The sequence below is a fragment of the Aristolochia californica genome, unplaced genomic scaffold (assembly GCF_029961685.1).
Source record: "Aristolochia californica isolate CCGP_79_NKW_82.1479 unplaced genomic scaffold, dmAriCali1.0.hap1 SCAF_2, whole genome shotgun sequence".
Classification (NCBI taxonomy): Eukaryota; Viridiplantae; Streptophyta; class Magnoliopsida; order Piperales; family Aristolochiaceae; genus Aristolochia; species Aristolochia californica.
Window position 1 is genome coordinate 39,537,815 of NW_027181881.1, and position 14,152 is coordinate 39,551,966.

The following is a 14,152-nucleotide window of genomic DNA, read 5'->3' on the forward strand; positions in this document are numbered from 1 at the left end:
AAAAAAATAAAAAAGACCTTCATATAAAGATAAAAGTGTACAGGGATATCAGAATAGATATGGGATCAACAGTTATTCATTTACAACCGCCTTCCCATCCAGGAGATGCAGATTACAGAAATATTTCTTCCAAAGAATAAAATGAATGACAAGAGTAGAATATTTTTCCTGGCCCTCCCTCTCACTACTAAGTTGGTTTTGTAGCAGTTGCAGCCCACTGGAAAACTCAAGAGGCATGTTTTACTTTCAGATGTTAAAAATAGCGACCAGCAACCAACCTGTTTGAATAGCTTTTTCTTCGTATAATCGCATGATCCTAGCAATCCACTGCTTTTGAGTTTGCAAGAAGAAAGCTTCTTGTGTTTTAAAAGTCCTTGCACCGTGCATTTTAAAAGAGCAACAAGACACATGAAATTTACAAGAACAAACGCTCCATATACGTGCTTAAAGACGTAATTTGTCTAGCAGAGGACTACAATCACTTCATTACTTTTACCCTCTTTTGATTCTCCAAACCAGAGTGGATCACCTGCAGAGCTTGAAACTACTCAGCCATCAGATATGTACACTATGTCCTCTTTATCTGATTCATCAGAACAACCAGTCAAAACAGATTTTCCTTTACACCCAGGGCGTGGAGTCACACAGTCAGTACTCTTGGCAGTAATCAAATCCTTGTGACTTTCCTCGGCATTCTTGAGGTACGCATCAGATACCTCCTTATCATCCACCCCCAAAGCTATAGTTTTCATCTTCTGATTGTTAGGGTCACCCGTAAAAGATTTGACTTCACCATTGCTCTCCATTATTTCAGTTTTGGCCAGCTTTGGTTTCTTCCTCCTCTCTGTTCTCTTGTTATGTAAAGGTTCAATAGCTTCCTCGTCCTCTTCATTTGAATAATAAGCTAACCATGCAATTATCACATTATAGTTGTTTTCCTGCTTCGTACATACGTCAGTTTTTAAGAGAGGAGTTCTAGGCCTCTTCTGAGGCACATCAAGTCTGCCTACTAAGTCAGCTGTCTGCGTGAGTTTTCCGTGATCCAGGCTGTTTCTTTCAGAAGCCCTAAACTCATAACAGCTGATACTGCCTTCAGGATCATCACAAGGTGGGGAAGTTCTATCAGATTTTCCATTTGGATTGCCAACCGAATGAAAAAAATTATCAATCGTTTTCACTCTCTCAACATCAGTGTAATCCTTACTTCCCTTCACTTTAGCTTCTTGCGCACTTCTCTCATGGTGGGCCGCCTTGCTAGAGTCAGATTGAAGAGATTCGGCTTTACCTGAAATTTTTTAACAGACCATTAAAAAAACTAAGAAATAATTTTCGAATTTAAAACAGCTCAGACACGTTTGATTTGAAAATACAAGGGATGCTTGTGGGCTCACCCTCTCAAGTGGGCCACTTAGAAAAGTAAATGCAAAATAGGCCTTCAATAACACTTTAATGATCACTAGAATCAGTTTTTTTAAAAAGAAGATTATAAAAGAGAACTTTAGGTTTTAGAAAGAGAGAAAAAGAAAAAGAGAAAAATTCAGAGGGCTGGAATAGCTCTGGTTGGGGGTCAAGCTCGACCCCTTAGGTCTTTTATAGAATTCTGAAATAAAAATTACAGAATGCCCCTTCTCACTTAAAAGCATTTGAACACTTATATCTCCCTACATACTTATTCAAATTACATGAAAATTGAATTAGAGATAAAACTTCTTTTTTTTTTTTTTGAAAAAGATGTATTAATAAAACGAGAGAAATTATAAAATTGGGGGAACAAGTCCTTTACAACCAGCGATTGTAGGGTAGCTCCTTGTTTGGCAAACACATCAGTTGCCGAATTAGCGGATCTCGAAATGTGAGTTCAAATACAAGAAACAATTGAGGTAATTTCTAAAATTTCTCGAAAGGTATCCCAATGCTGCCACGCGGGAGGGGATGCACTCTCACACCATCCAATAACCACTTTTGAGTCTCCTTTGATATGAAGAGGACTGCTGCATTTGTCTCTGAAGACGCGGAGACCGGAGAGGAGGCCAAATAGCTCTGCAGACGTAGGTCGGATATGCCCAAAGGGCCGGCATAAGAGAAAAGCTGATTGTTGGAATGATCTGAAATAACTCCTCCGAAACCAGAAATCCCAGGGTTACCAAGAGACGAGTCATCAAAGTTTAACTTAAGGTAAACAGGTTCAGGAGGAGTCCATTCTTGCAAAACCGGGATCTTTGTCCCAAAATGCATCATAGCCATATTTCTCCAGTTTTCACGGATAGGGGTGCCCAAAAAAGAAGAGAAAACTTTCTTAGTCAGAAGCCAAGTAGATATATGACCCACCACTCGGTCCGCAACCCGATCTGCAGATTCACATTTTGCATCAAATCGTCTTTTATTGTGGTCATTCCAAAGCCCCCACGGGATGAAACTAACACAAGCAGAGAACATTTTTTCGAGGCCAGGCAGGGGGGTACCAATGAGCGACTTACTGAACGAGAGTAGATTAGCCGCCATGTAGAATTGTAACCCAAACTTACTAAGAATGAAGGTCCCCACCTTCCAAGAGAATATGCATTGAAGCAAAATGTGGCTTGTGGTTTCCGTATCAGAGTTTAGGGTTTAGTGTTTAGGGATAAAACTAAACACAGAAAAAGATAGTGCAGCTGTTGGACGTTATAATAAGTACAAAATGATGATACCCCAAATTCACTCCCCCTCAAGCTGGAGTGTATATATCCATAAGGTTCAGTTTGCTGTAGAATACCCCAAAATTCAAGTCTGCCTAGTGCTTTAGTAAACATATCCTCAAATTGATCACCAAACTATATGGGTCACAATTTCATTTTTCATCACAGTATCTCGAATGGAGTGACAATCATGTTTTGTCATTTCATGAACCCACAATGAATGTAGTAGCCTGATTGTCACAATACATAGTCATTAGTCCCTTATGTTGCAAATTCAATTCTCTGACACAAACCTTACCCACGTCAACTCACTGACTGTATGAGTTATGGCTCTATTCTTGGCTTCAGCATTGGAACAATCTACAACATTTTATTTCTTGTTCTTCTAGCTATCACATTACCACCCAAAAAGACGAGATAACTAGTCGTAGATTTCTGGTCCAACTTAGATCCGATATGATCAGCATCTAAGAAAACCTCTATCTTCATGTAATTGTGAGGCTTAAAAAATAGTCCTTTTCGGGGGGGCCTTTCAAATATCTCAATATCTGATGGCAGCTTCCAAGTGAACCTTGAGAGGTCACTCCATGAAGTAACTAACAACACTTACAACAAAGGATATGTTAGGGACAAGTGATAGTAGCATATATGAGTTTGCCAACTAACCGACGATACATTGTCTTATTGCAGAGTTCATCACTTTGTCCAACAGAGAGATGTGACAAAATTAACTCTCCATCTTGCTGAGGCAACGGCATGGAAAAACTTTGTATTTCCATCCCCGTCAGTCAGCCAATGGAATCTTGTTCGATGTTTCTAGTGAATAGTTTCATTTTTAAGAAGATCAGTAAGGTCATGATTTAAATGAATTCAGAGAATTAATTCAGGTGTAGAAAGAGACTTTTGTTCCTCAAGGAGATCAAACTTAGAAATACAACATCGAACTGAATCTTTCCGAAGGGCAGAAGCAGCACGACTGTTGGTGAACCAAGTTCGAATTCTGGACTTCAGGGCTTTGAGCTCGAGGGGGTAGGACCAATCCGGGTTGGGGTGGTGACTAAGTTCTTTACACCAAATGGCTAATTGAGATGCAAAAGTTCCATCGAGGAGCCAAGACTTTTCAAAACAAAACGGGAATTGACCCCAAGCTGGGGTGTGTGTTGATTTGGACCCGTCAATGGTCTGAACCGACTTTGTTAAGAACTTGACCCGACGTGTTGCCAAAAAGTTGTAGCCAATCATTATTTGCAAGGAATTTGTTGAGTTTGGAAAGAATTGGGGGGTGTTGGCCATTGGACCAAGTGTATATTTTACCGAAGAAAGGGATTTCTCAGAGTTCAAGGCTACCAATGAGATCTGAGAAGGCACGCATTGTGGAAGATATTTTTCTAGCGGGTGGGGATTTTTTGGAGCAAAGACGAGTGGCATTGAAGTTTCCAGCAAGGAGCCAAGGCAGGTCCAAGAGTTAGGCGAGGAGGAGGATTTCATCCCAGAAGGGAGCACGATTATGGTGACGAGTTGGGCCATAAATACCAGCAAGTGCCCAGAAGGTCCCCAAGGACCGGTCATATAAACGAATACCAATAGAAAATGAGGCACGGTTAGTATGGGTGGCTTCGACGGAGTTTGGATTCCATATAACAAGAATGCCTCCAAAGTGCCCGATCGCATCGACTGTGGCCCATTTCCAGATCTGAGTCTTACCATAGATCACGAGCGATTGACACATCAAAAGATTGAAACTTGTTTAATAGACTCTTTTAAATAAAAAAACAAAGTGGACATACCTAACATGTCGGTAGTAGCTCTTTTATCAAGAACCCAGGTGAAGGATGGATACACAAGGAGGGCAGACGTACATGAATTAGCAAGTGTGATAGTAAGAGTGGAAGACTAAGTCATAGATGTTGAAGAGAAGGTGACATTCAGTTGTGTACTGCACTGAATCAGTTGTTGTATTTCATCAAATGCGCCAATTACAACTTGTATAGGAGGCTCGGGAGACATATCAATATTCTCATGAACAAGAGAATTGGCCCAGGTGGGTTTAGCAACATTTTCCCAACGCTTGTTAGAAAAATTATTTGTACGGCCACAATGAGCACATTTTCTATTTGGCCTAGTATCACCTCTGCCTTTTCCTCTTCCTTGATTATCTCTTCCTCTACCTCTAGTACTTCCAACTCTACCCCTAAATGGCTTTGAGGAACCCTGAGAGTTCAACGCTGATACAAATATGCTGGTCAGATCCTTATTTTCCTGGGGTACAATAGCATTCTCTGCATGCAATACTCTGCTATAAGTTGTAGATAATGATTGACTTTGCACAAGAATCAACAACCAAATTGGCTGATTTCAGAACATGGGATCAGGTACAAGGGGTTAAAGATACAATATCAATTTTTTTTTTTTGAAAAAGGATACAATATCAATTATGTCAAGAAAAATCTGCCAATGACTCTAGGGCAGGAAGGTGGAGGAGCACCAGCCGATGACGACCCGAGAGTCTCCTTCCACAATGAGAGCCAACTGAAATGATCATGAAAACTGTGAAGACCGTGAAGGAGCCCTGATAGTTCAGCCGTAGCAGAATCCGCAATGCCTAGAGGGCCAGAGTAGGAAATAATCACAGTGCCATTAGCATCAAAGATCCCTCCGCCAAAGCCCGTTAAACCAGGACATATGAGGGTGAACCCGTCAAAGTTGAGCTTGAAACGACCAGCCTAGGGGGAGAACCCAAATCATCATCTGAGGGGATGAGGAGGGAGAAGCCATATGAGCAATCACCTTCCAATTGACACGAAGGGGGGCACAAGAGAGGTGTTGAAACTCCTTTCTAGAGTGCAACCAAGTAAAGATGAGACCCATGGTAGTACAAGAAACCTCAGAAGCCGTGCAAAAAGTGTGTTCAAATCTCCTAGCCTTTCTCTCCTTCCAGAGACACCAAGGAATGTGGGCCATGCAAGCGGATAAAAGAAACTTGCCCAGCTTGGGCAAGCGGGTCCCAAAGGATAGGAGACACAAAGAATTCAGATCCTGGGGGATGCAGAACTGGAGGCCCAAGCTGCAGAGAAGCGAAAACCAAACATGTCAAGCAAAGGAGCAGTGCAGGAGCTAGTGACAAATCGATTCCTCCTCCGTACCACATAAGGGGTAGAGAGGATCCGAAGAAGAGTTTCCATGATTCCCTTTCATCCACACTAACTAGATGGAAAATTCTGCAATATGTGGACTACACCCTCCTCTTTGGGTGATGATCTTGATGGTATGGAGGTTTTGGTTGTCTATGTAGATGACATTATGTTATTTGGTGATGATCTTGATCGTATTACAGAAGTTAAACAATATCTGGTCACACATTTTCAGATAAAGGATTTGGGTTCTCTCAAGTACTTCCTTTTTTTTTTTGAAAAAGATGTATATATATAAACAAGAAAAATACAAAAATTACAAAGAGGGGAGCAAATCCCTGACAACCAGCGATTGTAGGGTAGCTCCAAGCTTAGCAAGCGCATCATCTGCCGAATTTGCGGATCTCGGAATGTGAGACCAAATACAAGATAAAAATGAACAAATTTCAATAATCTCCCGAAAAATGTCCCAATGGCGCCACGGGGGAGGGGATGCACGCTCACACCATCCAATGACCACCTTCGAGTCCCCTTCAACATGGAGGGGACCTGTGCACTTGTCTCTGAAAACGCGGAGCCTGTTGAGGAGACAAAGAAGCTCCGCAGACGTAGAGTCGGTGATTCCTAAAGGGCCTATATATGAGTAAAGCTGGTTACCTAAGTGATCCGAGATAACCCCGCCGAATCCAGAGAGCCCGGGATTACCAAGAGAAGAACCGTCAAAGTTCAACTTAAGGTAACCAGGATCAGGAGGGGTCCATTCCTGCATAATCCAGACCTTTGTCTTCAAGTGCATCCTAGCCATATTAAACCAGTTCTCACAGATAGGGGTCCCCACAAATGAGGAGAAAGACTTCTTCGTCAAGAACCAAGAAGAAATATGTCCCACCACTCGTTCTGCCACCCGGTCCGCAGATTCGATTTTACCTTCGAACCTCTTACAATTGCGCTCATTCCATAGACCCCACGGTATGAAACTAGCACAAGCCAAGAGCATCACCTTTCTGAGTCCAGGAAGGGACATACCAAGTAGCAACTTACTAGGTGAGAGCAAATCAGCCGCCATACAGAATTGAATCCCCAACATGCTAAAGATGGATGTCCACACCTTCCATGAGAAGATGCATTGAAGCAGAATGTGACTTGCGGACTCAACTTCTATATTGCAAAGAGGACATAAGGGGTCTACGGAGGGGTGACCTCTTCTTCTAAGCACGTCTGCCGAGAGAATCTTGTCGTGACAAGTACTCCACATAAAGAATTTAATCTTAGGAGGAGCACATAGACGCCATACAAAAAAAATCTCATGATCCTGATGAGGCGCATTCCAACCATTGATGAAACTGAATGCAGATGATACTGAGAAAATGTCTTTTTTTCTCCAACCACCAAACGAGCTTGTTTGCCACCAGAGGACGAATTTTTACCGCAATTGCAGAGTCCATCAGTCGACTGGCCTCTAGCGCCTCAGTGTCCGAAAGACCTCTTCTAGGAAGAAGGTTCATACCACCCCCCTCAACCCTAAACCCTAAGCCTCTAGCTGCTGCTGATATATCTCTACGGGTGGATAGGAGAAACAAGCTTCTGAAGGTATTATGTAGCGGCTCCTGCCCCATCCATAGATCATCCCAAAATTTGAAGGACCTACCAAACATAGAATCTGCAGGCAGCTGAAAATTTTGGAATAAGTAGGTATAGTGCTCTCCAAATTGAAGATAAACCTCTCCGGTTTCCCCCTGACATCCACCAATGAGTAATACCCCCAAGCTTAGCGATAACCATTTCTATTCCAAAGATTTGAGGAATGAGTATTGATTTTCCATAACCATTTCCTCTCAAGTACTTCCTTGGCATTAAAGTCGCTCGTAGCAAGTGAGGTATTGTTCTTTCTCAGAGAACATATATATTGGATATGTTACATGAGTATAGTATATTAGGTGCTAAACCCATAGACACCCCCATGGAAGTTAATCATAATCTACATGACACCCAGGGTCCTACACTCAAGGATAAAACTCAATACCAACGGTTAGTAGGTAAACTGATCTATGCTACAGTTACCAGGCCAGATATCTCATTTGTTGTGGGAGTTGTGAGCCAGTTCATGGAAAATCTTCAAAAAGTCCATTTAGAAGTTGCTCAGAGGATTTTGAAGTACTTGAAAGGTGCACCTGGAAAAAGTCTTTTGTATACTCAGAATGGGAAAGTTGATGTACTTGGGTATTCTGATGCCGATTATGTTGGGTGTAAGATGGAAAGAAGTTCTACATCAGTTCTCCCCAAATCACATATTTTTCACAGTTCTTGTATCTCCTTCAAAAAGTTGAGTTATTGATTAGGGGCATCTACACATATGATAGGAAATCCTCATCTATTTTCCTCTTTATCTAATTCTAGATAAAAATCTTGTCTATGTGGATAAGGTGTTGTTAAGGCTACTTCTTTCGAGTCTTACAATCAATTCTTTATGTGCCTAAGTTTCCCATCAGTTTATTTTCTTTGAATCAATTAACACTTAATTGTGTAGTAACATTTTTCCTTCTATATGTGTTTAGGGTCTTTTCTAAGACCTTCAAACAACGAAGATAATTGGTTGAGGATATGAGAGGAACGGGTTATACTATCTTGATGGTTTGGAACATCAAAGACAAGTGAATTGGAGTCCTCAGTATCACCATAGTACTTGCATCTTAGGCTCGGGCATCCATTACCAGAGATGTTAAAATTTGTTTCTTCTTTCATTGAGCCGATCACTTTCCTTTAATTGTGAAAGCCAATTGGGGAAAAACAATAGAACTACGCTTTCTCCAAGACTCAATAAAAGAAGTGTCACCCCATTTGCATCAATCCCATTCAGATGTTTGAGGTCTGTGTCTAGATACCAGTATTTTGTTTCTTTAGTTGATCATTTAGTAGGGTCAAATGGTTGTTTTTACTAAATGATGGATCGAAGTTGTGAATTTAGGTCAACAACTTTATTGTGAAATAGAAGTTCATTTTGGATCCAACATTTGTGTTTTACATTGTGATAGGGAATACTAAGTGCCTCTCGTGCATTTTTTGTGGATCTAATGGTATTATTCATCAAACTATTTATTCTTATACCCCAAAAAAGAATGGGGTGGGAAAAGAATAAGCACCTATTGGATGTGACACATACATTTTGTATCAAATGAAAGCACCCAAGAGTTTATGAGGTGTTTTACTGACCGTTCATCCTCATTTGTACTGCAGGTCAGAAATCCACTCAATTACTCCAACCAGACAATTATCAAAGCCTTGACCCATCTATGTGGGGGGCTACACAAGGCCTCGTTACTAGTCTATCATTTCCTAGTTCGATTGCTGGGTTAGTCTTCATTGCTGGCCTTCATCTTATTCTTACTCCTTCCTTGACTAAAATTTACAAAGGCTCAGTGTGAATAAACTATTCATCAGAAAATTGGAGGTAAGTCACGCATGCATAAACTAAAAACCCATAGATGCACAAAGATACATACATATACAGAAAACTGAGACTCTATAATGGTTTTCACCTTTTAAACGCTTTCTTTTTTCATTATACCCAGGTGGCTCTGCTATCTTTTTGAAACTACCAGAGCATGTCATCTTATGTCTGCAAGAAGTGAAAAGACTTTCAAGAACAGCTTATAAACAGGTTAAAACAATATGTATCCAAAATCTTCTTACCTGTGCCAGTGACAGGAAGGGTTACCACAAGATAGGCAGTGGCCAATCCTTTCAGTACAGTCACTAGCAGACGGTGCTCTATTCATGGCCCTCTTGATCAAATCTCCACAAGATTGGCACTGCAAGAAAACAGCAATTCAGATGAAAAAATTTCAACCATTATAATCCAATAATGGCAATGAATTGCTGAGTGAACCACTCCTCTATGATGCATAGAAATCTACTTCACTGACAGGTACTGCTATTTGGGTGTGCTACCACGAATAGCCAACAGTTCATGAAAATTTTATTGATTGAAGAAGTCAACTTGAGCTTAATTCCAGTATAATACAAGATAATCTCAGAAATTTTTTTCTTCTTTTCTTGTTTTCATCTCACAGAAATCAAACTAAGATTGACAGATTTAGGAGCCGACCTTGACTCAGCCAAGGTTGTACCGACCACGTAAGACACTCTTAAGTGATGTTCGAGGATAGGCTTAAGTGAGTTATCAAGAATCAGATTGATTTGAAGACAACATATGGGATAAAGTGAATTGAGTAAAACACAGGTATAGCAGTGATTCGTGGCCCCACAATATTTTATTTTATTTTTGAAAATGGCCCCACAATGTATGTAACCAGAATGCAACTTGGCCAATCTGCCCCGCCCACTGAAAGCATCTAAGATGAATTCAGTCCCCAAAAATACAACCTGCATTGTAAGATTTGAGCAGGCTTCAACATATATTACTGAGAATCTTGCACTTGATATTTCTTCTTAATGAAATGTCTAGTGTTGCTGCCCTAAGAATTGTTGTAAATGAACTCAAGTGACTACTGGACATGGAATGAGGAAGGGATATTACCATCCAATGGTGAACTCTGTAGTTGTCAACTTCATCGTGAAATGAATGATAGATAGTAATGTTATACCCTCCACCTGGTCTCTACATAAAAGGTAAAATTATCACAATCATGTTAAATTCAAGTCTTTCTTATGACTTTTTTTTTTTTTTTTTGAGAAAATAAGACTTAAGTAGAACAAACCAGATGATCAACCACTGTGCTGGAGTTTATTTCTTCCATCAATCTCTGGAAGGTTTGGCCATGGTCACTGCTTAATCACAACATGCACCTTAAAGATGATATACTAAGATATTTCATGAAATATCAGATCCTAGACAAACTTACTTATGATCCTTATTGTTATTTGTAATCCATAAGTAGGCATGGATCATCTCATGTAGCAAAGTATTCTTGAGATCAGTACTTGGGCGGAACTTGAGCAAAGGCTCAGAGAGTCGAATTTCACAACCACCACCACTCAAATAATGACAAACCCCAGCTGTCCTGCACTAAGATAAAGTTATTAGACATGTTTTCTCTGCAATATTTCATTATTTAAGGAAACATTTGCTGCCAGGTGACCAGTGTAGCATTCCAAGTAAGACCAACCATGTTAAATTCTACATTTCCACAAGCTTACCATACTTCCAAAGAAATCACGCATTTTTCATTACTAAAAATTAATGACACAAGAAAAACATTAATCATGTAGTCCGGACAGGTTCTTGGCTTTTAATGTGGATTGGCTACTTCCTTTTTTGTTATAGTCGAATTTAAGTTCTGACCAATAATAAAAGAGATAACATCAATACCTCACACACAAAAAAAAAAAAGAAAAACAGAGAGATGGACATCAACAGAGAGTTTCTTGGCTTTGAATGTGAATGGCTGTTTCCTTCTGGACTCTCAACAAGTTTAACATTCTGACCAAGATTCAGTTGATACGTGATTAATGCAAAAAGTTCCTCCCCCAAGAAGGGTTCCAAGTTTCAAAGAAAAAAAATGGAACCTCATTTGGTTTTGTGAAGAAAAGAATAAGAACTATAAGCTTCTAGGCCAAATGGGAGGTGGGTTGGTCAGTTTCTCAGTGTGAGATTCCGCATTCAACAGTTTTAAAAAAAGGAGTTCAAAAATATAATTTTTTTTTAAATTCTAATAAAATTACAAAAAAAAGCCACAAGGGGAACAAAGAGCTAAGGCAACATTCACAACATGATGTTGAAAGCACATCCCCTCTTTTGCAAGCTTATCAGCAAGCCATTGGCCAAAACAATGCAAATGAGACCACTCAACACAAAAAACAAAATCTGAAAAATAAATTTGGTAAAAAATTTCATTGAATCTCATCATAACACTCACGGGCTTTTAACACTAGCATATCACCAGCAGAGAATCCCCTTCAACAAGCAAGTGGCTGGAGAAATACTGCTTAAAGTTTCCACCCAAAATTATCTGATCTCAGATTCATTGGAATCGACAATGTAAAGGCAGCCCAATTAGGTACCAAGAATGTGGCCAAAATTTTAGATGTAAAGGAATACAAAAATTTTAGAATATTGCCCTACTTGAAAATATCAAGTTTGAAATGACATAAACACCATCATGATATTTCAAATCTTTTGCCTAGTGGAGTACAAGGTTTCTTTTAAAAGTGGTGTACTTTTTATATTTGAAACCCGTCTTACAGAATATAAATTGCTTATTATGCCCCTTATCTTCACTCCTACTTTAAAGAACATATGTACTACTTAGGGAAAACATTGAGGCAAATGTAATTTATCCTCTCCCATAAATTCCTTAACATATTTTAAAACCTGGAACCTGATTTGGAAAAGCCCCAACCACCATTTGAATCTTGGAAGGAAAACAGCCAGCAAACATGTCCTGCTAAACTAGTAGCCACATCCTTCTGTTTAAGCTCTAGCAACATCCAGAAAACAAAGGATCCTCCATAAATCATTTTTTTTGTTGTATTTTTCACTAGCTTTTTGGTCCAAAATGATAATTTTTTTTAGAATTGGTCAAGATATGTCTTTAATCCAAAATCGTAATTTTTTTTTAGAATTGGTTAAGATATGTCTTTAAATAATGTCTACGTTTTGTTTTTCAAACACCCAAATGATCACTGCCAGATTTTTTTCCTTCTTTTGATCTCTCTAGAAGTGATTACACTTGGGTTTGACATAAAATATATCCATGTGGTATCTTAAAGAGGGAAAGGCAGTTGGACTTAAGTCCAGCCAACTTTGGCTAAATCCAACTTTTCCTTTCTTAGAAAACATTACTCTATTCACAAGAATGTCATTGACTTCATTAAATTTATATCAATGCCATTATCACTATTTAATTGTTCAAAATTAACAAAAATATGTAAAAATCTCAAATGAACATCAACATGAATGCTTGGGATAGTACATAAATATATAAAACCAATTTTAAATCATTCTATTCAAATTTTCTGGTTAAATCGAAAATTGGGTGCACCTATGCTTAGATGGACTTAGGTCCATACTCCAGTTTACCTATTTTAAATAATACGTTTTCCTCCAAATAAGTAAGGCTATGACAAGACAATATTTTTTGGTGTGAAATAACTAGGAAGATGTTTGAACCTCAACGCATATCATTTCTGTATTATTTTCCGCTTTACTATACTTGGATTATGATTCTTTCACTCGATCCATACAAGTAGAACCACTAATCCAGACAATGTTATTCAGGGTAACAATGATGTCCCAAGGCTACTAGTACTGTCCTGAGACAATTCTAGGATCGTAGTGATATCTCAAGCCAAACTGAATTCGCATACTTATACCCACCATTTTACTAACAAAACGAAGCCACCACTGAATTAAGAAGTGGTAATTCCACATAAGTCATAAAAAACAGTTTAAGGATAAAAAAAGAATCAAGTTGCAAACTTCGGCTAACGGAAGATTAACCTAGACGAAGCCAGAAGAAGATATTCCAGTACTTACAGCGTCATGCGCTGAGAACTCCAAGAGAGAATGCAAGCTCCGAGGGCGTCTTGAAAATAAAGGGAGTTGTAATAACAAAAGAGTTCGTGAACGTCGGGATTAGGGTCCAAAACGTCGGCCTCCGGCAAATCCATAGGGTGCTTGTCTGTGGCTTTTTCTCTCCCCGTCTTCTGGTACATCCGTACACCCGCCAGTAGTTTGAAGTTATAACAAGCAAAGGCTTAAAAGGTGAAGATTGTGGAAGGAGATAGCTTCACTGAAATGTGCAGAGAATCAGCGGAGTTATCGGCCAATTAGGATTCCCCGAAATCTGTAACGATGAAACCAGGATTCCTGAGAGATACCAAAGTTCCAGAGTCCACGTTTACGATATCAGCAAACTCGACGAACGTCGCTGGAATGAATTTCTTTCACGGTTACGTCGCCGGCTCGTGATAGCAGCGATCACCCGGATAGGATAATAGGACGTCGCTTCGGTCCTAATTTATGACCCGGCGTCCTGTGGATTGTTCCAATTATAGATCGAGACGAAAAAAGAGCACAGACCGAAGGGATTCGCACATATCCCGCCGCCTCGGGTTGGTCTTGGTTTTCCGAGACATATCTGCTTAAAATTCCATGTCCTAAATATATCAGCAATGATATTTCCGGTATAATCTATATAATATTATTTATATAAGGGGATGAGTTATTAGATTGCTTTGGCCAAATATCGATCCCTAGTCTGCACTTACGGTGTAAACTAATAAGGGATTAGCATAATCCCTTCAGTTATTAGATAAGATCGAAGAAATAGCACAAAAGATAAAGTTTTTGCATTTATAAAGATTTTTTTTTGTGGTACGGTGTAA

General features: G+C 39.5%; 1 protein-coding gene across 2 annotated transcripts; it reads right to left on the reverse strand.

Annotated features, from left to right (window-relative positions):
• Nucleotide 1: 1 nt before the first annotated feature.
• LOC137956066 (uncharacterized) lies at nt 2-13,719 on the reverse strand. Of its 2 annotated transcripts, XM_068803377.1 has the most exons (8): nt 13,646-13,706; nt 13,302-13,557; nt 10,669-10,827; nt 10,525-10,591; nt 10,344-10,424; nt 9,497-9,615; nt 9,343-9,422; nt 2-1,285 (listed from the first exon to the last, which is right to left on the reverse strand). In XM_068803377.1, the coding sequence occupies exons 2-8, from the start codon at nt 13,478-13,480 to the stop codon at nt 549-551; spliced, it is 1,422 nt and encodes a 473-aa protein (XP_068659478.1). In that variant the 5' UTR covers nt 13,481-13,557; nt 13,646-13,706; the 3' UTR covers nt 2-548. The 2 variants fall into 2 exon arrangements, with proteins under 2 accessions (XP_068659478.1, XP_068659477.1); XM_068803376.1 differs by having other exon boundaries at nt 13,302-13,719.
• Between the last annotated feature and the right edge of the window lie 433 nt (nt 13,720-14,152).

Excerpts from the sequence above, each read along its gene's own strand:
- LOC137956066 (XM_068803376.1), bottom strand. The coding sequence starts at position 13,480 with ATGTACCAGAAGACGGGGAGAGAAAAAGCCACAGACAAGCACCCTATG. Across the intron at positions 10,592-10,668 it reads AATAACAATAAGGATCATAA|TGACCATGGCCAAACCTTCC; the intron begins GTAAGTTTGTCT and ends GTGATTAAGCAG. Across the intron at positions 9,616-10,343 it reads ACAGAGTTCACCATTGGATG|TGCCAATCTTGTGGAGATTT; the intron begins GTAATATCCCTT and ends GTTTTCTTGCAG.